General features: G+C 37.2%; 3 protein-coding genes across 7 annotated transcripts in view; 1 reads left to right on the top strand and 2 right to left on the bottom strand.

The window, feature by feature from the left end:
* LOC136236944 (vacuolar protein sorting-associated protein 51 homolog) overlaps positions 1 to 4,291 on the bottom strand; it is a 51,996-nt gene extending 47,705 nt beyond the window's left edge. For 4 of the 5 annotated variants that reach the window (XR_010692244.1, XR_010692242.1, XR_010692245.1 and 1 more), the window contains exons 1-2: positions 3,997 to 4,291; positions 236 to 362 (exon numbers count right to left, since the gene is read on the bottom strand). The gene's annotated coding sequence lies outside the window, so the exon portion shown is untranslated. Of the gene's footprint in view, positions 1 to 235; positions 363 to 3,709; positions 3,850 to 3,996 lie in introns of those variants that run through there. The other variant, XR_010692243.1, reaches the window with a different exon arrangement.
* Positions 4,292 to 5,240: 949 nt separating this feature from the next.
* LOC136236940 (vacuolar protein sorting-associated protein 51 homolog) lies at positions 5,241 to 21,275 on the bottom strand. The gene is made up of 23 exons (XM_066027171.1): positions 21,168 to 21,275; positions 18,973 to 19,191; positions 18,786 to 18,871; positions 18,579 to 18,734; positions 18,445 to 18,518; positions 17,942 to 18,074; positions 17,802 to 17,890; positions 17,181 to 17,232; positions 16,790 to 16,890; positions 16,628 to 16,739; positions 16,064 to 16,164; positions 15,415 to 15,494; positions 13,843 to 13,976; positions 9,661 to 9,789; positions 9,039 to 9,149; positions 8,894 to 8,992; positions 8,616 to 8,663; positions 8,402 to 8,558; positions 8,221 to 8,275; positions 7,652 to 7,775; positions 5,573 to 5,685; positions 5,442 to 5,520; positions 5,241 to 5,392 (listed from the first exon to the last, which is right to left on the bottom strand). The coding sequence occupies exons 1-23, from the start codon at positions 21,223 to 21,225 to the stop codon at positions 5,363 to 5,365; spliced, it is 2,340 nt and encodes a 779-aa protein (XP_065883243.1). The 5' UTR covers positions 21,226 to 21,275; the 3' UTR covers positions 5,241 to 5,362.
* Positions 21,260 to 22,899, top strand: LOC136236941 (zinc finger protein ZFP2-like). The gene has a single exon (XM_066027172.1). The coding sequence runs from the start codon at positions 21,329 to 21,331 to the stop codon at positions 22,796 to 22,798; it is 1,470 nt and encodes a 489-aa protein (XP_065883244.1). The 5' UTR covers positions 21,260 to 21,328; the 3' UTR covers positions 22,799 to 22,899.
* The last annotated feature ends 2,265 nt before the right edge of the window (positions 22,900 to 25,164 follow it).

Here is a 25,164-nt window from a genome sequence, read left to right as displayed (position 1 = left end):
AAACAGTAGCGAAATTATTAAGAGACAGTTTTAGCATATTCCACTGTTTGTCTTCAGCATTTAGAAGTGGGCTGCAGGTGCCCTAAGGGTGCTTACTAGCAAGACTTCGTAAATCCAACCATAGAATGTGCAAAAACCAAAAATATGTCAGTCCAGTAGTCCAGTCCAGTGTTCCAGTCCAGTAGTCCAGTCCACTGAATAGTAACCCCCACTAGTGAAGACACCTAACACTTACCAGTCATTCACTGATGTAGTGTCCAGAACAAACTCCAACAATGTTACAATCATTCATTTTTTGAATAAAACTCTTCTTTAAACTCTGTGAAGTTTCTCTGGGAGAAATCATCAGGCTTGATTACTTCCTAAATGGTCAAAAACAGTTGCTATTTTTAGTCTGTGGCACATATACACACAACATGTGACAACATCACAACACATTGTGTAGTTCTATACTTTTAGCAAGATTAATAATAAGAAAGAAGCTCTATAATCTCAGCTACAGTCCATTCACTTCATATTAGGAAGCCGTCCTACTACAAATATTCTAGCAACACTCTAGACATCACATTGTATGACTTCTGTGAGAGGTCATATCTTAAGCTTCTGTCTTCATTGCATTTATAGTGGTGAAGTTACATAGCATTTTTCACTGATGACAACAAAAAGTATTCCATTACAAGTTCCAGACTATTCCCAGCTGATCAGTTCACCAATTTCCATTTACCAGTTCAGGGAGGTACCATTAGGACCACATGTACACAACAACTCATCACAGTTGGAGGAACATAACATGTCCATGAAGTGTACTGAGACTATTGTAGTACCAGTTGAACAGGAAACATGTTCAATAGGAGAATTAGTGACTGGGAAAGACAATTATATTACTACTGTTTTGTCTTTGAATTGTGAACTGGTTGTGTCAGTTGTAAAATATCCAAGTTGACTATTAAAATACATTATTTCTATCGTTTTTACGAAAAAGACAGCCGGGACAATTAACCTTACATTAAAGGTCTCAAAGTTGTTTGAAGATGATACCTCATTTTGTATAACTAGACAATTAAGTACAATTCAGGTAACACGCTTTAGTACTCATCCCTAATGTATGGGCTTTACTACAATAGTGACAGCCATATAATGCTAAGATATAATATGTGTGTGTGTCCCGCTGAGCAAAAACCTGACTTGTTTGCATAATACTGTTTTTGAGATAAACGCCATTGAAATACATTTGATCATGTTTTAATTGCTTCAGTAAACAGTGAAGGAAGACTCAAATTGAAATATCTAATATACCAATAGATTCACGAGAGTAAGAATATTTTTGTTTTGTTTCTGTACCTGGTGTGAAGAAACATGAGTTATGTGTGTTTCACCATTTCTTGAACCACCTATACCATGATAATGCCTCAGTTCATGGTGAATAGAATGACGCAAGTCCCAACTCTGTAGCTCGTTGTACTCGAGACTTATGATTGACTAAACAAATGCCTGTAGTTTTTTCCCGTATATAGGGATTGTACAAATCAATTGCTTTTCTCTTCTTGTTGTCTATCGCTATAATTCCGAAAGCACTTACCAGATAATGCTGGAATTTTAATAGCTCATTGGTTTTCCCTCCAGACAACATAAAATGAAGTTCGAAGAAAATGCAGGTTTTCGCTTAGCGGGTCACATATAGGCATTGCAGACGATTCTGTGGTTGGTGGCTTTTTGAGTATATTTCAACACTCAGAAATCACATATGAGAATTCCTGATTTCTAATGTGATTTCTCTGGACTGCATATTTGATACAGTTCGTACATACTGTCACCAACCATGTCAATTGATTAACTTTTAACAAATAAGTACTTACTAAAAACAAGCACTCATATTCTCATTACAGACTTTTCAAACTATGTGGTCGTGTTTCAATTTTCACATGCAATAATTGCATTAAATATCACAATAATTGTATTAAATATCACAATAATTGCATTAAATATCACAATAATTGCATTAAATATCACAATAATTGCATGTCACAAATTAAATATTGCCAACCCTAATTTAATAAGTTTAAAAGGTAACTGCTTAAGATTTTGTTTTATTAATGATTACAGGGCAGTATCCTGGCTTTAGGGATTTGTATTAATAAATTGTAGACTGGTGCTACATTCCTGCATGGTTGAGTGCCAGGGAAAACATATTACACTGTACCACAAAAAGTTACATCTTAAGCAAAAAAGATATAAAACCAACATTACAAAACTTTAATACAAAGTTACGCATCCCGCCACACTTAGGCAACTTAGTCTTTGAAGGTTTATGGTCAAGCCTTTCAGTTTGTTAGTCCCGTTTCGTTGTAAAATGAACATATACACTTAGCTAAGTCTGTGAGCACTGCCATTGCCTTGATATTTACTTTTGTTGTTTTTTTAAGCCTTTTGATGTTAACTTCGATTGCAGATCAATCCACAGTAAATGCCTGTGTAGTTTGGGGTTTCCTACCAAAACACATCACCAGCCTTACTTTTTCACTCTTGCTTAACAGTATTGTTAAGCATAATCAAGCAACCCTAAACAATGCCAACAAGTTTCAATAAAATTAATTAATTTTCTACTAACGATTTGATGCCTTAAGCCAAGCATATCAATTAGCAGCAATGGTCAGCTAAGTAACAACTGGTAAGTATGTCTCCCCTGAATATTCTGTATGCTAAAGCAGGTAGTCATGAACGATGGAGCATTTCAGAATAACAATACAGTAACTTCATGACTGGAGTAACTTTGTAAATTTGATAGGCTGTAACTCCTAAACCACTTCATGAAATAATTTAATATTTGTGTTGAAGATACACTGGGTTATGGAGATTACCTGTACCAAAGTGGTAGCTTCTAGCTACTCTGGTTTTTACGATAGCTTAGAGTAGTGTAACACAATTTTGCTTGGAAACTTTGTGAATTTTAACTTTGAAGGGCCGTAGCTCCTAAACCGCTTAACAAAACAGTTTAATATTTGTGTTGAACATACACTAGGCTATGGTGATTACCCGTATCAAAGTAGTAGTTTCTAGCTACTCTGGTTTTTCACGCCAACTCAGTTTGATTAAAGTAGTGTAGCGTGCATTGAAATTTCTTTGAAGCTACAACTATCTTGTAGCACTGCATCAGGTAGTTTCAAGCTTCAAGGAAATTTCAATGCATGCTACACTACTATCAAACTGAGGTGGCGGGAAAATCAGAGTAGCTAGAAACCATCACTTTGAAACCCATTACAACTAAATTGGGTACGAGCAACACATTGGGTACAAGCAGCATACATGTAAAATTGCTAGTACCCAATTTAGTTGCAATCAGTTTCGTTGTTGTTATTTGTAATTTTGCTTGTTTGTTCGATTGTAACTGTTTCGTTGATCATAAGTTATGAACGCGAACACAAAATATTCACGGAGATACCTCCATTGATGAAAGTCGATATCTCCTTGATAAAAGACCAATAAAATAGTACAGTATAGAGGACTTGCACGCGTGAAGCAACTGTTGTTAGGCAGACATGTTTCGGGACAACTTTCTATGGCGCATATTGGGTCAGAATGAAGGTAACGAGATTTATTCACTAAGCGCTGGGTATAGTGGCACTGGGAAGCGGGGCTAGTTTCGAAATAGAAGATCTTATCATTGGCTTCGTGAAATAGGTGGCTAATTAAATTTCGATACATTACTCACCAATTCTAACTTCGTCGCCTTTTTTAACGAGCTGTGTGGTATTTACAACACAACTCAACACTGATTCGCTTCATTACAACCTGTACCAAATCCTGAGAAAGCGCTTTTCAGCCAAAACACTGTCCCGAAACATGGCCGACAGCTACGGTTGCTTAGCAATTACAATGATTTACGTCACGCTGCAAGTCCTCTATAGAAAACATATTAGCCCCAAAGCACCTCGGATATGCGCCCTCTACTATCTATGTCTGTAAACCTTTCAAAACTCACTTGTACACTAAACTCACCTGATGCAGAGGTCGCTGGAGATGTTTCCTTGCTCTACTTCTACCATAAATAATCAACTCTCAGACTCTCGTTCCACTTCCGACGTGTCAAGTCTATTTCCCGAGCCTATTAATGCACACTTAGAACCAGTCGCCGGGCTCGCGCTAATGCACATTAGCGCGAGCCCGGTTTAGCACCGGCGTAGGGCTTTTCAGTGTGGACACAGCCTTCTAGGTGCTTGATTGATAGCCTGATTCATTGCCAAAACCCTTGATTGATTTTTGATTACATCATAATAAATCCCAGTTGCAATAACCCTTGTACCATTAGTCTCGTGCCCAGACCGCTTTTTTCTTTTTGTGTGGGGGCGGAGAAAAAAAGCGGTCTGGGCACGAGACTATTGTACCATAGCCTCAGTAGCTATATAGCTATGTGTTTGTACCTCATCAAGGATTTTTGCACCACTGGTGGCTTAGAGCAGCAACATCTTTACCCGAATGTTAGTACTACAAATTTTAATGTAATTACATAGTGCGAGACATAGTGGCTATTTTATTGGTCTTTTATCAGGGAGATATCGACTTTCATCAATGGAGGTATCTCCGTGAATATTTTGTGTTCCTTTTTTTCTCCGCCCCCACACAAAAAGAAAAAAGCGGTCTGGGCACGAGACTATTGTACCATAGCCTCAGTAGCTATATAGCTATGTGTTTGTACCTCATCAAGGATTTTTGCACCACTGGTGGCTTAGAGCAGCAACATCTTTACCCGAATGTTAGTACTACAAATTTTAACGTAATTACATAGTGGCCAGACCCTTTGAATAAGCACCTATCCCTGATGAAGGATCAATTGCACAGGCAGTTCTGTTATCTACTGTAAGTCTACCAGTTAGTGCTTTTGCCAAGTATTCAACAAAGCAACCACCAGCTGCAGAAAACTACTTCCACAAGCTACAACAAGGAAAGGGTTGCACAAGTAATTATGATATTTGTCAGAGAGCTGGAATTTACACTGAAAACTTTTAGGCCACAGAAGACACATACAAGGGTAAGTCAATTAGCCGACCATTCAAATGCTTATGAAATTGGCCAGAGTTAAGCATCTTCATGTTTCATAAGGCACTTGTATAGTCATGAACAAGCAACCATCCCAGTTTGGCAACCATCCCAGTTTGGTAAGACTATGCATATAGCCAGAAATGATGTGTTCCTGATGTAGATGATAGCGATGTGCTTATAATTTTTACGCATGGTTGACACTATTCACACTGTAAAAAAAACTGCAATGCTTTGTAGATGACAAAATTTGACTATATATACCAATTACATGTTTTATAGCTATTACAGCTAAACACGAAGTTCTGTATGTAGTTATTGAAATAATTCAGTTTCTCTCACAGATAACTTCAATCACCTGAAAACAAAATAAAAGTACATAAACCACAAACAAGGTTTGTTATCACCTTTGGTTCCATCAGTACTGGATCAACACATCTTTGTATAGTACTGGACACCACTTCATCCAGTAACATTCTTACCACTCTGTAGGATGTTGTGAGGTGATCAATAGTGAACACTGTTAACAACTAACTACCTCTCATCTGATACAAATCTCCACAGGTAGGTCTGTAGGTAGTGCACATCTACCTGCATTTGTTGTAGTCCAAACTTGCCAAATGTTCTCATACGAACACATTCCAATAATGCCTATAGACAGTAAACCATGAACAATATGAACTGTGATGTATTTTGATGTCTGCTATAGATGTAAACTTTTGTAGATTTATAGTACATGGGAATGCACCACATTAACTCCCACAATACCCACCTTACTTTTGTGCCACCAAAATTTATTTTATTTTATATATATATATTTTTTCCAGGCTAGATGGACTGCCTTTGCCACCACCCCCAGCACTAGGTGTTAAAATGCTGGGGGTGGTGGCAAGGGCACCACCCCCAGCACTTCAACACAGTGCAATCAAAATACATTAAAGTCGTGATGAAAAATTACAGACTAAAAAGTAGGCCAAGAAAACTGTGCAACTTGATGAGTGCTCTATTACAGGGGCGGTGGAGCAGGCCCAAGAGTGTGGGGGCCAAGCCAACTGTAAGGTGAAGACCAAAAAAAAAAAAGTCACTGCCTGCTGACAATAGCTGCTCTCCATCAATTATATCTCCTTATTTATAACTACACATACACAGCTAAGTAGCTTGCTACACTGCTTCTCTGAATACTGTGACTGCTCTATTAGAGTATCCAGATCCTGACTGTTCTATTAGAGTATCTTGATCTTTCTTGCAAACAGAGTCCCATAGAAGTGGGGTGGGGCATGACCCCCCCGTCTCTACTGCCTATGCTCTACTATGCCAAGAAGTAAACGCCATTATCAGCACATACCTGTTATGACCACTTGTCTGGGTAGCACAACAGCTTGAACTAATGTTCTGAGAAATCACTCCAACTTGATTTTAATGCATGACCCAGAGATTGTAATACCACCTCATAGTACTGGAGGCAATAATCATGTGAGACAAGTGTGAATCATGTATGATGACACTATTAGTAGCAATTCAAAAGGTGCATGACTTATGGCCCCTTACACTAGTTCTATTCATAAATGTACATTTAAACTAAACATCAAGTGGAAGGCAAGCATGTTATTGTGGTAATGTTTCGAAATTTAATCATGTTGTGTTTGGCTATTCCCATAAACTACTTCAGAAGTATTACTCTTCCATAAAATTATTCTTTCACATATTACACTAACAACAATCTCCTACAGTAATTTAATACACTTATTGTAGGACAAGGGCAAGGCACAGCCAGTGATGCCATACTGCTACTGGTGTTGTACAGTAGTTGATAGACAGTGTAGTGGAACTTCAGTTATGCAAACTGCTGGGGACCACTGTTTTTAACTGAATAGTCCATAATGAAGTTGCCAGTGTGCAAAGTCACCTTAAAATTCAAATTAATTGATAATATATAAGTGCGTATTATAGCTATAGGCAGAGCACTACCCTGTACAATGGGTTACTCTTACATATGAAACATAATTTTTTTTCATACACTAAAATAGTTAAGAGGTGTACTGATAGAGAAATCCGATACAATGAGTCTTAACACTGATACCAATATAATAAAGTGTAGCCATTTAGCTTGGAGGAAACCACAGAGGGAACTTTTAACATTTTAATTTCTTGCTATTGAAGTTCAAAGTGCTAATAAATACTGGCAATGTTTGGTTGCCTGTGGTGCCTCAATTAACAACCCAGACAGTAAGGCACCCACAAATATTGTAATGTATGCACGCTCCCACTATGCATTACTCGTATTTTAACCAATCACGTTCCTCAAAAGTTTCATGTGATTTAAGGATTAATAACAACGTATTAAACAGTTTTACATACAGTAAAAATTTATATATTCAACTACTCTAATAAAACACTCACTATTCTAATAGAGCAGTCAATTTGGTTTTGGTCAGAGCTTGGTTACCAAAGTTCTACTATATAAGAGTTCTTTAAATTAACAATACAGATACTTTAATCTTTACATAAGGGGAAAAAACATGACAACTTTGGAGTGGAATGAGCAAAGCCTGTTTTGAACCCAAATCAAAAATTCAAGACAGAAGAATTATCTAAACAGTCAACCCTGACAAGTTACCTTTAGTGTGATTTTGATAACTCCAGTTACAATTGATATCTTTGAGAAATCCACAGAACTGAATACTTCAATCCGTTCAGTAAAAAGTTTCTGTATGTTACTCATAAAACTGCTATCATATCCACTAAAAGATATAAGCGTCACTCACCACACACATACTTTATTTTATTATTTTTTTATTATTTTATACACACAATATTGGACACTCGCTACATGATAGTAATCACGATTATGCAATTAATTGCATTCTGTGTATTTTGAGCTGAATGCCTTCATTTAGACGGCACTCATCTCTAGTTTGTGACAAAAGGTTTCCTTTACTAGCATTACTTGTGGTTCTATGGTGGCTAAAATTGAATAATTAGGCTCTTGACAGTATATTATAAGAAGACTGTACTATTTCTGATTAATCAATTATTTCAAATTGTTTTTGCGTTTATTGTATAGTATTACAATCGATATAATCATACAACTCTAACACACACACACACACATACACACACACACACACACACACACACACACACACACACACACACACACACACACACACACACACACACACACACCTGGTAGCTACACCATAATTTCTTTGTGTATGAGAATAAGTGTGTCTACTTCCCTCTGAAAATGTCACATAGTAATAGATAAACAATTTAAACACAACATATTCCCATTTACACAATACTACACAAGCAGTCTCTATACAAGAGTTGGCCACTCCCCACCCAGCCCATCAGCCACACCTACCTGATACTGTCTCTTTCTTTGTCCCCTCTACATAGAGTAGGCCAACTTGTTTGTCAATCATCGTCACTTCCTCCACGACACGTTTCATGACAGCTCGGACATTTCTTGGCTCCAATGAATTGAGCCAATCACGTGTCTCCACACTTTTACGAATCATCTGTTCACAATACATCATGTGATCTTACAGTTTAGTAGTAAACTATCTCAAACTCACTTGGGCCACTACCAGTCCTTGTACCTTCACATAGTGATTGAGCAGTACCTGAAGAAGAGAGATCAGGCACATGTGATGACAGGACGCATGTGCATTAGGCAGTTGTGATGAAGTTGCTTGAGACAATTTTCTTAGAAGGTACTTTCTTATGTTCACATATTTCCTTGTAAAAATTACAAAATATGTTTCACCTAACATGTACATAAGAAGTATTGGTCTTAAAAGTGACCAGAATTTGCTACATTAAAGCAACTGCATACATCAGTAGTTTGGCTCACTTGTGCAGTTCTTCTGGCCTTACTCAGCAGACCACTCGTCTCTGTTTTTATTGGATGACCAAACTCAGTGAGTGGAAATCTTTCATCAGTGATACCAACCTAGTAAATGATGTTAGTTGAGATCATGTGATCCCGGCACACCCACCAGTTGATTGATTGCTGAGCTGGAGAGATCATGTGACAACTTGGAGAGGATCAGCACCAGAGAGGGAGGGGGGTGGGGAGCACTTCTGTCATATGACGCCTCTGTGTAACTCTGTGTAGGGTGTATTACACAGAATCAGTTTTAAAACTTAACAAAAACTCCACCAAATAGCATACCAACACAGAACTGAAGTTTACTGAACTGAACACATGGTACCTATTGAATACCATTACTATACTACACATTGAATGGTACTTGATATAGTATTGTGTAGTGTTTTGTTGCTATGGAGATTATTGAAATGTAGACTGGAGCAATGTGAGTAAAGTTTAAATTATTAATGCTAAAAGAAACAACATTAACAATAGCAACTGCATTCACCGAACATGGAGCTACACACAATACACTTATTAAAGACAAGAAACTTTCTAACTACAAAATACTGGCCAAACAACACGACACTGTTTAGTCAAGTCCCTCACTGAATGTCTTTAATAAATCCATTGCAGCAGACTACAGTTGCTGATCATGAATGTAGTTAAATGGTAGACACCAGACACCAGACACACACACACACACAACACGCACACAACGTTCAGTCAAACACTGTCCAATCACTCACTGATGCAATGTCCAGTACAAACTCCAGTAGTGTCACAATCATTCCTTGTCGTACATTCTTTGAGCAAAACTCTTCTCTAAACTCCGTGAAATTTCTCTGGGAGAAATTTACATCAGGCTTGATTACTTCCTAAAATGGTTAAAAATAGTAAACATACAGAGCACATGTCATTACAACACAGTCTGTAACCATATATAGGGGTGTGTCACTATAGTATGTTCACGTTGAGCTGAATCCTCAGAAACATTTAATAACTCATGGATGCAATTACACACGATCTTGAAATTTGGCTCATTTGTAGTACTGCTTGACCCGCCAAAAATATTTCAAAATGTTTTTGTTCAAATGTTTGACATAATATTTACGGCCAATCAAATTTTTCACAATATGTTTCCCATGGGGAAGCCATATAAGTACAGTGTCCATTACAGCCCTTTCCCGAACTTGTAATGGAACCAAACTGTACGTGTCTGTTGTTGACACCTTTGCTGTTACCAATATTCATCTGGTTGGCTGAAATGTTAACTCTGTTGACAAAAAATCCACTTTTAATTTTTAGCTGTTTTTCAGCATTCAGCTCAACATGAACCATACTATAAACAAAGCTACCTATCATCTATCAGATATCACGATACTATATATATACGTATGGTGGAACTACTGTAAAATGATCACCTTCAGATCAGAAGGTTTTTGCCTATACATATAGGTGGCTGTTATAGAAAAAATTTGAAAAGCTTACCTCACAGTAGTGCTGAGCAATATGACAATATTTTAGTCAAACTGTGGTATCTGTTTTTGATACCATCCAATTTTTAACTACCGCAAATACCGTGAATTCTAAAACACAAGTCTTTTAGCAGCTAAAATAACATATCCTGTGAAGAAGTCTATTTACAGCACATATGAATGGATATGTACTGCAGTGAATATATTGCAATTGGCTTTCAACACAATTCTGTTGTTAACTGAAAATTTTTAGGGTTATTTCTGTGTCTAAATCTAGTACTGTAGGTCTAAATTAGCATCAAACTAAGGTATCCAATAATTTAGGTATACTGCAATATCAAGTTGACAATACCGTAGCGTCTATGAAATATCAAAACCGCTCAACACTACCTCACGGTGATGCGAAGATTTAATCTGACTGGCCTTTACATACACATTAGACAGGTGACAAGGCCACAATGAATACATTTATATTAGAAAATATTTGGGACAACATGACAATGGCCATTATACAAAGGTGACCACTTAATTCAGATGACTGTTAACACAGGCTCCACTAGACTTGTGAACATGTGTCTTTTCATGAAATTGAATTACAAGTTAGTAATTAAGTTAGACAATATTTGTGTGTATAAGCAGATACTTCTTGGCTTTTAAATGTGCACTGGGTGGGTACACATCTTGAGACATCCACTCACACACACTACTGTTGACTAAGTTTTAACAGCCAAAAAATATTAAAGTCATGCACATATGAATATTTTAATGATAGCAAATTTTAAGCCGCTATATCACTATATAACACATCCCTAACTGTACAACTAACTATATATTTTCTACATAAATGGGACAACACAAGTACATCTCATATATATATTTTATGCTTGGAGCTATCAACTTGAAATGAACACAGTTTATCATGGAAAAGTAGCAACACATGTCAAAATAGCACATGTTTATGCAGTCACAGTTGCATGTAAGGAAAGTATCTTAATTGATCTTTTAATTGCATTTGCGCAACCACTGTTATATTGGTGGTGATCATGTGTCATTGCCATAGCAATGCCCATTTATGGGAAAGCCATGCCCATAATGATGTCATAACCATATTACAGTATAACAAGGAACAATTCACTGCAAAATCATTAGTTGGATCTCCAGTATAGTACATTAAACAGATGGGTAGCTGAATAACTTAAAACATTTGCAGTCTTACTCAGGTATGCTATAAAGTACAACATATTGATGTCTATCAGTGCTTGAAATAAACAGGCAGAAACATTAGGATATAGTGTCTGAACAAAAGCATATTTGATCAGACAGTTGTGCAAACTTGCTTGGACACCAAATATTTACCTTGAAACACTGTCAAGTCTGATATGTATTTTGTCTTGGCGAATTTTCTCCGATAGAGAGTAAATTATGATAGGACATTATGTCTGACCAAAATGGAACAGGCTCAGACAAACAGATGTCTGACCACTATTTCAAGCACTGGTCTATACTGAGGCTTTCTTTACTGTTTTATCTTGATTCAAAATACACAACTAAGAAAGCATAAATTATGCTCAATATAGTAACATTTTAGGCAATGCTTTAGAATTTGTATTTGATTGCAGATTTAGTTGTGAAGTTACTGATCTTTTGATTGCTGATGATATTTTACTGATGACAACAAAAACTATCCCATTACAAGTTCCAGACTATTCCCAACTGATCAGTTCACCAATTTCCATTTACCAGTTCAGGGAGGTACCATTAGGACCACATGTACACAACAACTCATCACAGTTGGAGGAACACAAAGTGTTTAACTATTTGGAGTGCATTGAGACTATTGTAGTTCTACCAGTACAAGAGCAAACACAGTCAACAGGACAGTTAGTGACTGGGAAAGACTGTTGTGTAAATACTACTTTGCCTTTGAATTGTAAAATGTCCCCAAGTTGATCATTAGAATATTTGGCTAATCATTAAATGTATGGGCTCTGTTGCTTCTTGAGGGAATTTTTGAAGTTAGCAAGAAGACATTAATAGCTTATAATGCAGAGTAGTACTAACTAGTGCAGAGGCAGGTCACACCACCATTATATTCCACTGCCTATCCACTAGGCATGCACAAGTACACTTGCACCAGTCATTGTAATAGAACTGGCACAATTAGGTGCCACAAAAGCAATTGTTTCCATAGTATCTAATGCTGGAAGAGACAGAGTAATTTGTATTGTTGCAATAAAATATGCTGCAGTGAAGGTGACTAGTACCATATCCCATATCTTCGAAGTCACTGGGATCTTTCATTTTCTTTGCAATATCTTTTGGATATCATACTTATCATACAGTACAGTAGTACTCCAGCCAACCTAAAACCAGCCTCAATTTCCCTTCACGACAGCTTGGCAGCATTGGTTAGGCACAGCCAAGCCCAAAAATGTCTTCAGGCCAACCTTAAACCATTCCAAAAATTTCTATGGAATTTAAAAAAAATCTATTTAACAGAATTGACTGGCTGACTAACTGACACCTCCAGCCAAGCATAACTTGACAATGGATAAGGCTATGGGGTTGATTTCCTCATCACTGTCTGATGTAGTTTCATCCTGAGGTGTGCCTTTTTCCCAACTGTAGTACGTACAATACACACATCATGTACTTGCCTTTGTCCTCCTTTGTGTTCCAGTTTTTTTTGCTGACAATGCAAGGTGTCGATTTATGATAGCACGATGTGGCTTCCTTGTGGATGTGTTGGATATTATGCTTATTGTCCGTACTTTCCATAGTGACTGGATTGATTGCAGAAATGTTTCTTATACTGTTCTTCACTTGTAATGTTGTGTAATGGTCGTAGCATAGCTCAAATTAATGGCCACCTCCTTTCCGTTACTTCATTGATTGTTGGGGCACCTGCTCTGATACAAACTGGTGCCATTTTTTTCTCTTTTAATGCGGTATGCGTGGGGTTTATTTGTCATAATTATGTTATAAAAAAGTAAACAAGCAAGTAGAAGGGAGTTTTTAAGTTGGATTACGGATCAAAGAAAAAATTACTGTCCGTTCTATACTCTTACGTTTACTCTTGCTAGGGCAAATCAAACACTAAGCCATACCAAGACTTTGCCCAAGGCCATCGGTAATGTTTTTATAAAATGCATGAGAATTGTGTGTAATTTTTCACCAAGTATAATCTTCTTCAGATTAAGTACATCCAAACACAGAATAAAGATCAGGGGTCAGCATTATGAATGGGTCAGACTCAGATCTGACCAAGATGTACAACCCGGTTTACTTAAAGCCAAGGTGACTGTGTGCCAAGAGTTACATGTCAGGTGCTCTGCTAGTGCATTTAAACAGGTAGCTTTATGATAGCCAAACAGGTAACTTAAATGTAGCCCAGTTGATCTGACCCAGTTTTAACCCTTACAAACATCAAGTTAATACAAGTTATAGACTGACCTTCACTTGACTGGTAGCCTTATCCACACTAGTCTTCAGTGAGGAGTGAAGACTGTTACACAGTTCACTTGTACTGGGCATGGTAGAGGATTGTTTAACTGTGACCAACGACTGCCTCACAGTCAGTAGTGAATCTGAAGAGAGAGTAACAGTATCACCATCATGTGTATTATCATGACACATCCTTATCAGTGAGGTGTTTTCAGGAGTCTAAATATTTGTACACTAATACAACAATACATAATCCAGTTACCCAATCATCAAGGTTTCCAGTATCCTTTAAAAGCTCCATTGTATTATTTTGTACAGGTTGCAGCAGAATAGCTGCACTTGAGTGGTGCCACAATCGATTTTGAAAATAAGGAGTTTTTGAGCATTGAGTGGTGGTAAAATTTGAATAGTAGCTGCAATGATTTTGTAAACTGAAGTAATAAACAGTGCGGCATTTACCCAAGTAAATTTTTATTAAGGCTTTACAGCACAAGTGTTGAAGGTCTGTAGGACACCTGGTCCTATAGCCTGTTTGAAGATGTTACAGTCCAATTTACAGTCAAATGCTTACAGGAATCCGTCAGGAGGTCAGGATGTTTTCTCCTTGTCACTTTCATATTTATTGTATCTATAGGAACTATAGAGTGTGACTTATTATCTCAGAGTACCCCAGAGGAGGGCCAACACAAAGTAAAAGATTTCATGGTAATTACATAACTTAACATTCCTTTAACCGCAGAAAAGAACATTTAAACCAATGTTGGAGATTGTAAGGTTCCCTGGATACATTCTTGATCCCATTATCTCTGTTTCAACCGTTTCCTGGTGGATGTTCATCTTATATTTCATATAGTGAGCATTTAGTAGTCTCCAATGGATTGAAATTAAACCATCAGAGTTTTATGGGGTTTGATGGATTTAGCATAAGAAATGCTTTCAATTGATACATATATTTAAGCATTACCTTCCCAAAGTAGGTTCTCTTGTACAAACCATATGACTCATGTGAACACGTTGGACCTCCTCTGAAAGCACCCCATGTGGAATCAAATGAACTATTAAGGATTTACAGTACAAATGCTGAGGTCTGTAGTGACACCTGATCCCACAGCCTGTTTAAAGATGTTATATTAAGGATGTTTGAAAAGTACAGAAAGGAGAAAAAATCTACTGGGCACCTGGTTTTAGAATCAGTTGTTTTTTCATCCAAAAATCAAATACAGTACTCCCTCGATTACCTGAACCTCTATTATCCGAACACTTGGTTATCAGTGGATATGACTGCTCTATTAGAGTATTTTTTTTGTCTCAGGTGTATGTTCTATTAGAGTATATGAACAGGGCTCTGTATGGGCTTTGATTATCTGAACACGTTTTGGTCCCAAGGGGAAAGGGAGTACCGTATTGTGGCTTTGTCATTACCTCAGTATCTATTCACTGTAAATTGCCTTTAAATGGTAAGAGTTGTGGGTTTAGTAATAGGTAGCAAAATTAATTTTTACTTGTGTAGAAAGACATTATATTAAGTAGCTCAAAAGAACTCTTGGTATGACACACATACAGCATAACACATCTACCAACCTTCAAATCCTTTCCTCAAGTGTTCTGAATGATACTCAGTGTGTAGTGTAATAATGTGACTGACCAGTGTTCTGCTCTGACTAAAATGGAGAACAGAATGAGTCACACAACTCTTAAGGGCTTTGGAACTATACCCCTGTAAAGACTACAATTATTACAAGGACAGTTGAACTAAGTTGTAATGGCTGATTGTGCTCTAATTCTTTAGGACATAACTAAGATATAATATTGTATGCTCTGTAAACAAGACAGAATGTGTGCTCTTTTAGAGCAATTGTACAGCTAAACCTAATGTCAAAAAATCCAAGTCACCGCATATAGCATACACCCAACACCAGGATAGTCCTTGTAGTCAAACTTTATACATCAGTGCTACATTTTTTCTTCAACATGACAGTTTGCTTAAAATGTTTTGGCACTGCAAAGAATTGTTACATGCTCCAGGAGCTTACAGTGTTTGAGATACAACAAAACAGCTTTAATCATTATGATTAAATATTTGGTAAATTCACAACCAGTATAATATTGTCTTGTATACCGGTTGTGAATTTACTGAATATTTAAGACAATATGGTAGGTATATGACACTTGCATACAAAACACATCACCCACACACTAGCGACACCACACTCACAACAGATACACTGACCGGTTGATACCAGCTGATGGTAGTAGACTATCTACAGCCTCCAACTTGCAGTAGATTTTATCCAACACTTTAACCAGTGGAGCAGTCTCTGGTGATTTAGCCTACAATGTACAAGTAACAGTTGTGTCAGATCCTACACACAGTAAGACAGTTTACAAAAGTATAAACCACTCTTATAACAATGCTATGCCAAACTAAACCCTAAAAGTCCTGGTGCAATGTGAAGAAAAAGTATGCAACACTGTTTTACACAGGTCAGTTGAATTACAAAAGTGACCAGGGATGCATAACTTATGTACTATATCATTTACAAATGTCATTTAGAACATGGAGAACTCTTGTATATTAAACACTCTGGTAATTTGAAGTTTACTAACAAAACACACACCCACAATAAAATACTCTAATTGAGCAGTCACTTAGGACAATCAGATAATTGATACGTGTTTCAGTTAATTGACATTTGGATAGTCAACTCTCCATGCACCATATTCCTAAACCTAAGATATACCAGCTATTTCCACTCTCAACCCTACACTATATTGATACTAAACATGTGTGTACCTCTGCTTCCAGTCTAGCCCGAGCATCATCCATAAAAGATGTCAACAATTCTTGAACACTGTCAGTTAGTGATTGTGCAGCTATCTGTCTGTCATTGCTAGGGGCAACAGAACTAAAATGGTGCATTATAATTAGGATACAGTAAAGGAGAGTGTGGCTTACCTCTGAGTTTGTTTGATAAACAGCTCACTAAATGAACCAATCAGAAGCTGCAAGTTGCTGAGGAAGCCACTGTGTGCTACTTTGACATATTCAGAAATGTCCTAAAAAGATGACACATAGAGGTCATGATTAGTATACAATACAATATTGACCAAACAAACTACAGTCAGTATGGTACTCAATTACGCGTTCTGCTATCATTAGGGGTCTAAAAATTATGAAAGTTTTTTTGTCAAGCACATTATTTTTGGTACACCCAATGTTGAACCATATACAATATAGCCAATCAGCAAAGGCATTCAGTGAATTTTCTTCAATTTGCCAAACTTTTGTATGACAAAGCTTCATTTCAGAGGTGTCCTTATGATCCGTGCAGGTATATTCAACTTACATCTTCACATGTCTTGACTGCAGTAAGGTCTTCTTGAAGCCGCCTTGTAGCACTAAAATTGACAGGTAAATAATATACTACACAATTCAAACCTTCAACTTTATATGGATGCTTAAACTGCATAAGCATATAGTAGAAGACCTGTACAACATGGACACTTGAAGTGTCCAACTCAAGGTTTGTACTAAAGAGCTACAGCAGGCCCTCATTTATCTGACCCTTGTTTATCTGTAGTTCCGTACCTCAAAATTGTAAATGGCTGAGTGTTTCTTGTATATAGATGCATGGGCTTCAGTTATCCAAACAATTCACTTATCTGATCATCATTACCATTGACTGAGACTGAGATACATTGGGGTTTGGGTAACTGAGGTACATGTCCATTGTAGCTACCTTTGGGACTCTATAACTAACTAAACAGGCAAGGGTAGAAGCTTGTGTGATCATTCAATTGAGTATCAGCCGATAGCAAATGAAGTTAATTTTTGTGCAACAGTTTGTTTACAATTGAACTGAAAATGGCCACTATTTTGGACAATGTAGATGTCATCTTTTACAGGTCTCATTGTATATACATGTACTTCGGCATTGGTTTATACATGTTATGATTTAAGTGCATACTTTGATAGATATTGCTCATAAAGTTCTTCCTCGGGTTCTTTTAGTTGTAACAACAAGTCCACTGTCTCAGCCACCGTACGAGCACTTGCCTGAATAATATAGAGTTTTTCACATGGAGGGAAACACTACATGCCACAAACCTTAGGATCATTGAGTAAGTCCTTGAGAATGACTCGTAGTTCAGAGATGATTTCGGTGCAATCCTTCTGGATTTCTTGAAATGATGGCATGTGTTGGTACATCTCTAATACACCACATGCTTTGCTGTAGTACCTGCAATAAGAGATCATTCCATTAGATAAACTACAATTTACAGGAAACACCTCCTCTCAATAAAACTATCTTGTTAAAATGACCATGTCATTTGGGTTAAGCATCTTTAAGATGAACTATGTGCCATCTTTATGTCTCGGAGGAACGTGACTCTAAAAACGTCAGTGTAAATGCATCGTGAAACTTCATTATAATGAAACTCAGTAGCTTTTAAATGCATACCTCCGCCCAAAACAATTATACTTAATGCTTTCTACCACTTAAGTTCGATTAGGTATGCATAGAGGTGCATAAGCAGTGCTTATGCACTCCTGTTACTATACACTAAAATCAGCACACAACACAACATGGTTTGCTAGTCCACACTAACCTAACTGCTTGGCTGTAAGCCTTCATCTCAATACACTTCTTCAGCCGTGAAGGAAGTTCAAACAAAAATTGAAGCTACAAAAACAAAACAAAATTGAACACATAACAAAATGAAGCATACAAGAAACAGATCACCTTTTTAAGAAGATGATGCACACCGGACAATTTGGCTATCTGCTGTCGGCGGTTGGCAAGAGCAGAGTTGATACTGCTACTGGCAGACATTATCTCCTGCATCTTCCCTGACAACAATCCCATCTCATCCTCCATACGATGGAAGTCTGACTTCATCTAGTGTGTGCAGCATTGGCAGGCGTGGCTAAGTAGGTGGGGCTCAAATACCTCTCTTATCATATCTGTAGCCTTGATGAACTTGGAGTAGTTTTCATAGACCAGTCGTTGCATGTCACCATCAAGCTCACGGATTTCTGAATTATGGAAAATATTAAGGTCATTTGTACATTTTAATTATCTACTCTTACTGATCTAGGATACATCTAGGGAGCTCACAACCTAATTCATATCTCACCTGCTTTAGTCTTTTCCTTTTCTGTCTTCAAATGTTGCAGGTCACTTGTCCTGTACAGTTGCTCGAGGTACTTGTCAGCCTTAAACTGTGTGCTGTTGATATTCAGAACATCTTCCTGCGCCTTGCGCTGCTCTGCTTCATCAACACCATAGTACATGCGCAGTAAACCACGACGTCTCTTCCTTAACAATTTTTCCTGGTCAACTCCATCAGCCTGGTCTGTATGTAGTAGAAATGAACTAGATACAGTATACTATAAGGTCCAAATGAACTTAGATAAATGTAAGCAATCGTTTGAACGAACAAAGATTCAAATGTGGATTAAGAGGTTGAACAGAAAGAAGCACAATAATTACCATCACTAGTGTAGACATGGCAACTGAAAAAAGTTTCAGCACAAAGTCCAACAAGCATAAAAGTGACATTCAAAGTGAAAGAACTAGTGAAAGTGATTTGACTTCAGAAACGCTAGATAGCTGCTGAAGGCTAAGTCCTGTGCGAAGGGAGCACAATCAAACAATTGGGTGTGGCCATAAGAGTAGACAATGTATAACAGGCAATCAAACCTCTGCCATACAATGTACAGTCACTTGATCACATTATACCAAGTGTGTCCCACAAGCCATGCAAGCGCATAGTTTGGTTTAAAGTCACTTCTTGTCATGTTCAAGTAACTATAACACTAATCGATAGCATTACACTATTAACTGTGGAATAAGTAATTTCTTCAGAGCCAGTCAATCATTACCAACTATATAGATCCCTGGTAGATGAAACACAAGTAAATACTTTTCAAAGGCGTAGTGACTCTATTTTTATATGTTGAGACCACATGTTGTTCATTGTGAGATTCAATTTGCACATGTGGTGTAAATCATTAGCTTTTAGTGATAATGTCGCTATGTCACTATCCTTAGGATATATACCTGGAAAGATTTTGTTCAGGATACTGAAATAGTAAAACTATTTTAGATCTAGTATGGTCAATCATCTACAGAATGAAAAGGTCATATAGCATAGAGATTTTGCAGCCACTTCCTATGCCTATGAGTATGTATACTGTAACATACGATAAGTCACCAGAAGCATTAAGAACATATTTGGCATGAGCTATGTTCAATAATTGCCGGAAAGGAGCATAAACCCTACAACAACCGATTATATTGATCCAGCTCACCTAAGTGCTACAAAGGGAGGCACTTTTCTTCACTGGAAAAGAACATAGTCACTAATCACAAAGAGATTGTGAATGGATTGAATACAGCAAAATACTGATACCCACAACACATTTTCTTGAGCCTTGATATTAGGTTCACTACAGCAGGCCTCCTTTTATAAAGGTATTTTGTACCTGTTACACATATCTGTATCATAACTTCTTGCTTAGTTGTTTTAAAAATTGCTGCAAGACGTACCACACTCTGAGTATACCTCATTGTATAATCTTGATTACATAGATAATCCGTATTTGTACTCACATGTTTGTATACGACTTGGGAATGCCTCCTGCAAAACCTCTATTAGTAGTGTCCACATGGTTAGCTTACACAAAAATCTGCCACTTAGGTACCTTTGATAATTTACTTTTATTTTCAATTGTATGAGACAACTCCTATAAGCTATATTGCATACTGATAGCGGAGCACTTCACAAGTGCTTTCATTGAAATCGTTGTACTCAAGTAAAAATTTCTGTTGATAATGGCAGGCCATGGGAGTGTCACACGGGTATATCTGTAGGTTGATTGTGGTCAAAATTTAAATAGCCACGATGAACATCTTGGATATTTAATATTACCTACAGCTGTGTAAGAACAAGCATGGCCTGCAATTATCAACAAACCTTGTTACAATCCATGCTTTATTTCGGTCAATAAAGTTATAGGACTGAAGTCATAGGCGATTCTGAAAAATAAGTTTTGAAACATAGTTGCAGAATAGATTGGCATTGTTATTTTTTAACATTTTTCATGGCTGTTTTCAAGCCTTCAATTTGCAAAAATTCTGCAACTTCTGGGAGTTGCACCCCCAGACCCCTTTGAAATTATTACAGCCATACAACAATAATGCTGTGCCCTACTTGGCATTCCCGTAGGTATGGTCAGGTCTAGAATCGCCACTGACAGAAGTGACGAACGATCATCACTTCGAAATTATAAATTCAACCTGAGACACATCCTTGTACACTAAGCTCACCTGATGAGTCACCAGAGGTCGCTGGAGATGCTTCCTTATGCTGCTCAACTTCAGTCATGTTTTGTTCCTATTAATGCACATTTAAAAGAAGCTCACGTGGATTTCACGTGCACCAGTGCAATCAAGCCACGAAGATACGACCTATCAGCCCATCACAGGTTATGTCTTTTTCATCTTACCCCTATGAACAAGTTGACGTCGGTCCCAACACATCACAGCATGGTGAGCTACGTGATCATGAACAAGACAAAGAAAGTACAGCACTTGTGTCTGCTCGTGATATTCGTGACAGCACGCCTGATGAGATTCCTGTAGCTAGGTGGTTCACCATCATTAAACCAGAGCCAGAAGAATCAGTGTTAGCCAGAGGATTTGTTCCAGACAGTGAGCTGCGAGGTGATGATCATGAGCAGACAGCATCAACTACTGATACGTCTCCCCGCATTGAACCAGCTAAGATAACTTGTCAGGTGTGTGGGATAGGATATGATAGTGCTGCATCTTTGAATAAGCACTTGTCCCTAAAGAAGGACCAGTTGCATAGACAATATCATTACCGAGTTTACCAGCCAACTCCTTCATCGGCACCACTCTACAGGAGGGCTGACAGTGAAGAAGCACCAGACAACTGTGATGAAACTCCTACAGACAATATGGACCATTGTACAGCTGATACGAAGAAGAAATATCAATGTACTGTCTGCCAAAAGATGGTTCTTGGCTTGTCATCCCATATGAAGACCCATGTTCAGCCAAAAACATATCAATGCAATATATGCTACAGAGGATTTATAAAGCCTCATACTCTTGCTTATCACATGCACACTCATCAAAGTGATGCCGTCATTACAGATCAAGCAGAGGAAACATACAAATGTGTTGTCTGTAGCAAAACATTTTCCTCCTCGGCGAGCCTTGCCAGTCACTATTCGACCCATGGTGAAAAGAAACCATACAAGTGTAAGATATGTCAGAAGGAATATAAGTTGCACTCTAGTTATACTCTCCACATGAAGAGCCATTCGGGTGAACACCTGTACACTTGCCATATTTGTCAGAGAGGATTTATTTGCTATTCTGGCCTTGCTACTCACATGAGAACTCACAATAATGACAAACCACACAAATGCGATGTCTGCCAAAAAGAATTTGTATTGGCTGCTAACCTTGCAACCCACAAGAGGCTTAATCATGAGCAGCAGACGTATCAATGTGATATCTGCCAAAAAACATACACTAAACAGTCATTACTAGAAGCCCACTTGAAGCTCCATGCTGTTCAAGATTCAGAATTGCATGAATGTGATATCTGCAAGAAGAGATTTAGAGATTCCAGTTACCTGAAGTTACACATGGAGTCACATAATAAAGAGCGTCCGTACCAGTGTGATATCTGCCAGAAACGGTTTACAATGGCTTCCTATCTGACAGCCCACATGAGAACTCATACTGGTGAAAGGCCGTACCAATGTGAAGTCTGCCAGAAGAGATTTGCTCAAATTTCCACACTAATTGGACACGCAAAAACTCACATTAAAGATAAACCTTTCCAGTGTCACGTTTGTGGAAAGAATGTTTCTACTAAACGCTCTCTTGACAATCACATGCTAAGACTACATATGGCTAAGTAGGTACATTCTTAATTAGAAATTTGTTGTAGATAATGTAGTGCATTGTAAGTATACATTCACTATTTCATGTACAATTATTCAAGACAGCTTTACAAACAGTATACTGAACTAGCTACCTCCAAGGTGTGTGATGATAGGTATAATTATGTTGAGGTTCAGTGAACAATAGTACCAAGAGCTTGATAGTACTGATATGCTTATACTGTAATTGGCTTCTTTCCCATTCCTTTGATCATCAATTGTTACTCTGGTTTCCCAACTTTAGCAGCAACTAGTAGGGTTTTTTTCTTTATGTGTTCTGTTAGCACTATACACTCCTTCTATGATGTTCTATTCCACTGGAGCCAACTAAACAGGAGTGTAAATGTTGCTATGGTGCTCAAAAGGTGTTCAAAACGGAAACCATTTGAATTATTTAAAACCTAATTAGTGGGATAGAAGCCAGCTATTTCACAGCCAATCTAGATATATCTTAGTCCTATATACTATCAAGAGTATATAATATACAATATTAAGATTTTATATTATGAACTCTTGATACTATGAAATAGCAGTGACATACCTTGTGCAGTAAAGTCGTTTAGCTCCTTCAAAGAGTTTGTAATGACTGCCATATAATGTTTTATAAAAATAATATAGAGAATATAGCAATTCTAAGCCATATATAGTACACTGAAGTTTTTGCTTGGATATAGAAGCCAGTTAGATCACAACATTCATATAGTGTGAACTTGTGTCAATGACTAATGAAGTGATCAATATCTACTTCTAGTCCTGCTGTGGTAAAACTGTAATTTACTGCTTATCGTATACACTGATGTCCAGCGTCTCTCTTGTATACCACTATGCACTAGGGCCGAACATTCATCAACTAAAGTTCACGAATCTTTCAAACTTCAAGTTTAAATGGAGCTGATTCCTGTTTACAAATTATAAATCACAGCATATTAAATGTTAAATGCATGTCTCACAAGTTTGCAACACACACATGCAGTTGTACTGACTCAACAGTTTTACTGAGAAAACTTGAAATTGAATACCACAAGTACAAATGTTTGTGATTACTAGGTTTTAAATACATTTTACTACTGCTATACAGTTGAGACAAGTGATGGCACCACATAGAAACCTTAGAGCCTCATAGAGGCATGGCCTGTGACCACCACTAAACCATCAACACATAACTTAATTAAATACCTAAATACCATATGTCTGGCCTCCCCCACATCATTATGGAACAAAGCAAAATGGATAGCTTAACTGTATTACTATCTAATTAGTAACTATAGTTCGAACTGTTCAACCCACATTCGAATTCCCCCAAGTTCGATAGGGCCCCATTATGCACATGCTTGCATGCATAAAACATGTTCACACATAAGATTCTATTGTGATTTTTCTTTCTATTTTTCTTTTTAGCACAAATTATTAGCTATGAATTATTATTTTGCTTGTCATAGTATGTGCTATGTTTTGTGGTGAGTTCCTCCACCAGTTCACATGCTGAGTACACTGTGCAAATTATAATGTATCAACCAGTTATCACTTAGCCTTCTCACTAAAATTTTGTTGCTACACATCTGATACCGTAATTCGCTTTAATTTCGTGCAAAAAAAAATTGTGATGAAATTTTTCGTATAAAAATATTTTCGTATGGTTTATGTGAATGACTGCTCTATTAGAGTTGTTCGATCTTGTGTAAAAAAATTTGTGTAAGAACTTTTCGTACAAATTTTGCATACTAAAGTTAGTTTACAATGGGAAAAAAGCAAATTACACTACTTGCTTTCAGTTGTTGAAGTACAAGTACACAGGTTTTGTTATATAGCACACTAATGCATGTTATTCAAGTATTAGCTACTAAATTAAAGATTGGAATTTGATACTTAATGCAAATATTATATCATTAATTTTTATGATTAAAATAATAGTGGCTATACAGTACATGAAAATTCAATTATTTAAACTTCTAGGTGGAAAGGGTCACTGGTATTTAAATTACCGGTAACAGTCATGCATAAAGGAGAGCTTACACTAACTGATCAGTCATCAGCATATCTAATATTCCAATAATCCACACTATTCACTGTACATTCACCTAGCTACTGTTTATAAGTGTGCAGAACTTATTGAAGAATATAGTAGACTATTAAAGTCTGAATCACTGCAATAAGTATTATAATCCAACCATTAAGTTATAGGGTGTGGTATACCCAGACAATATCTATAACTTACCAACACATTATAATCTGCAGACAGCACTGTTTACTTATATACACCTGACTGTTTTATTAGAGTTACCTGAATGCTGTATTAGAGAACCTCTATCTTTAATTACTATCACTATGCCTGGCTATGTAAGCAA

This window comes from Dysidea avara, chromosome 10 (genome assembly GCF_963678975.1).
Source record: "Dysidea avara chromosome 10, odDysAvar1.4, whole genome shotgun sequence".
In the NCBI taxonomy this organism is placed as follows: domain Eukaryota; kingdom Metazoa; phylum Porifera; class Demospongiae; order Dictyoceratida; family Dysideidae; genus Dysidea; species Dysidea avara.
Note: the sequence above shows the minus strand (reverse complement) of the source record. Positions and strands in the feature narration are given on the sequence as shown.

Excerpts from the sequence above, each read along its gene's own strand:
- LOC136236940 (XM_066027171.1), bottom strand. The coding sequence starts at position 21,225 with ATGACTGAAGTTGAGCAGCATAAGGAAGCATCTCCAGCGACCTCTGGT. Across the intron at positions 18,735-18,785 it reads CTACAGATATGATAAGAGAG|ATGAAGTCAGACTTCCATCG; the intron begins GTATTTGAGCCC and ends TGCACACACTAG. Across the intron at positions 18,519-18,578 it reads TGCATCATCTTCTTAAAAAG|CTTCAATTTTTGTTTGAACT; the intron begins GTGATCTGTTTC and ends TTGTTTTTGTAG.
- LOC136236941 (XM_066027172.1), top strand. The coding sequence starts at position 21,329 with ATGTCTTTTTCATCTTACCCCTATGAACAAGTTGACGTCGGTCCCAAC.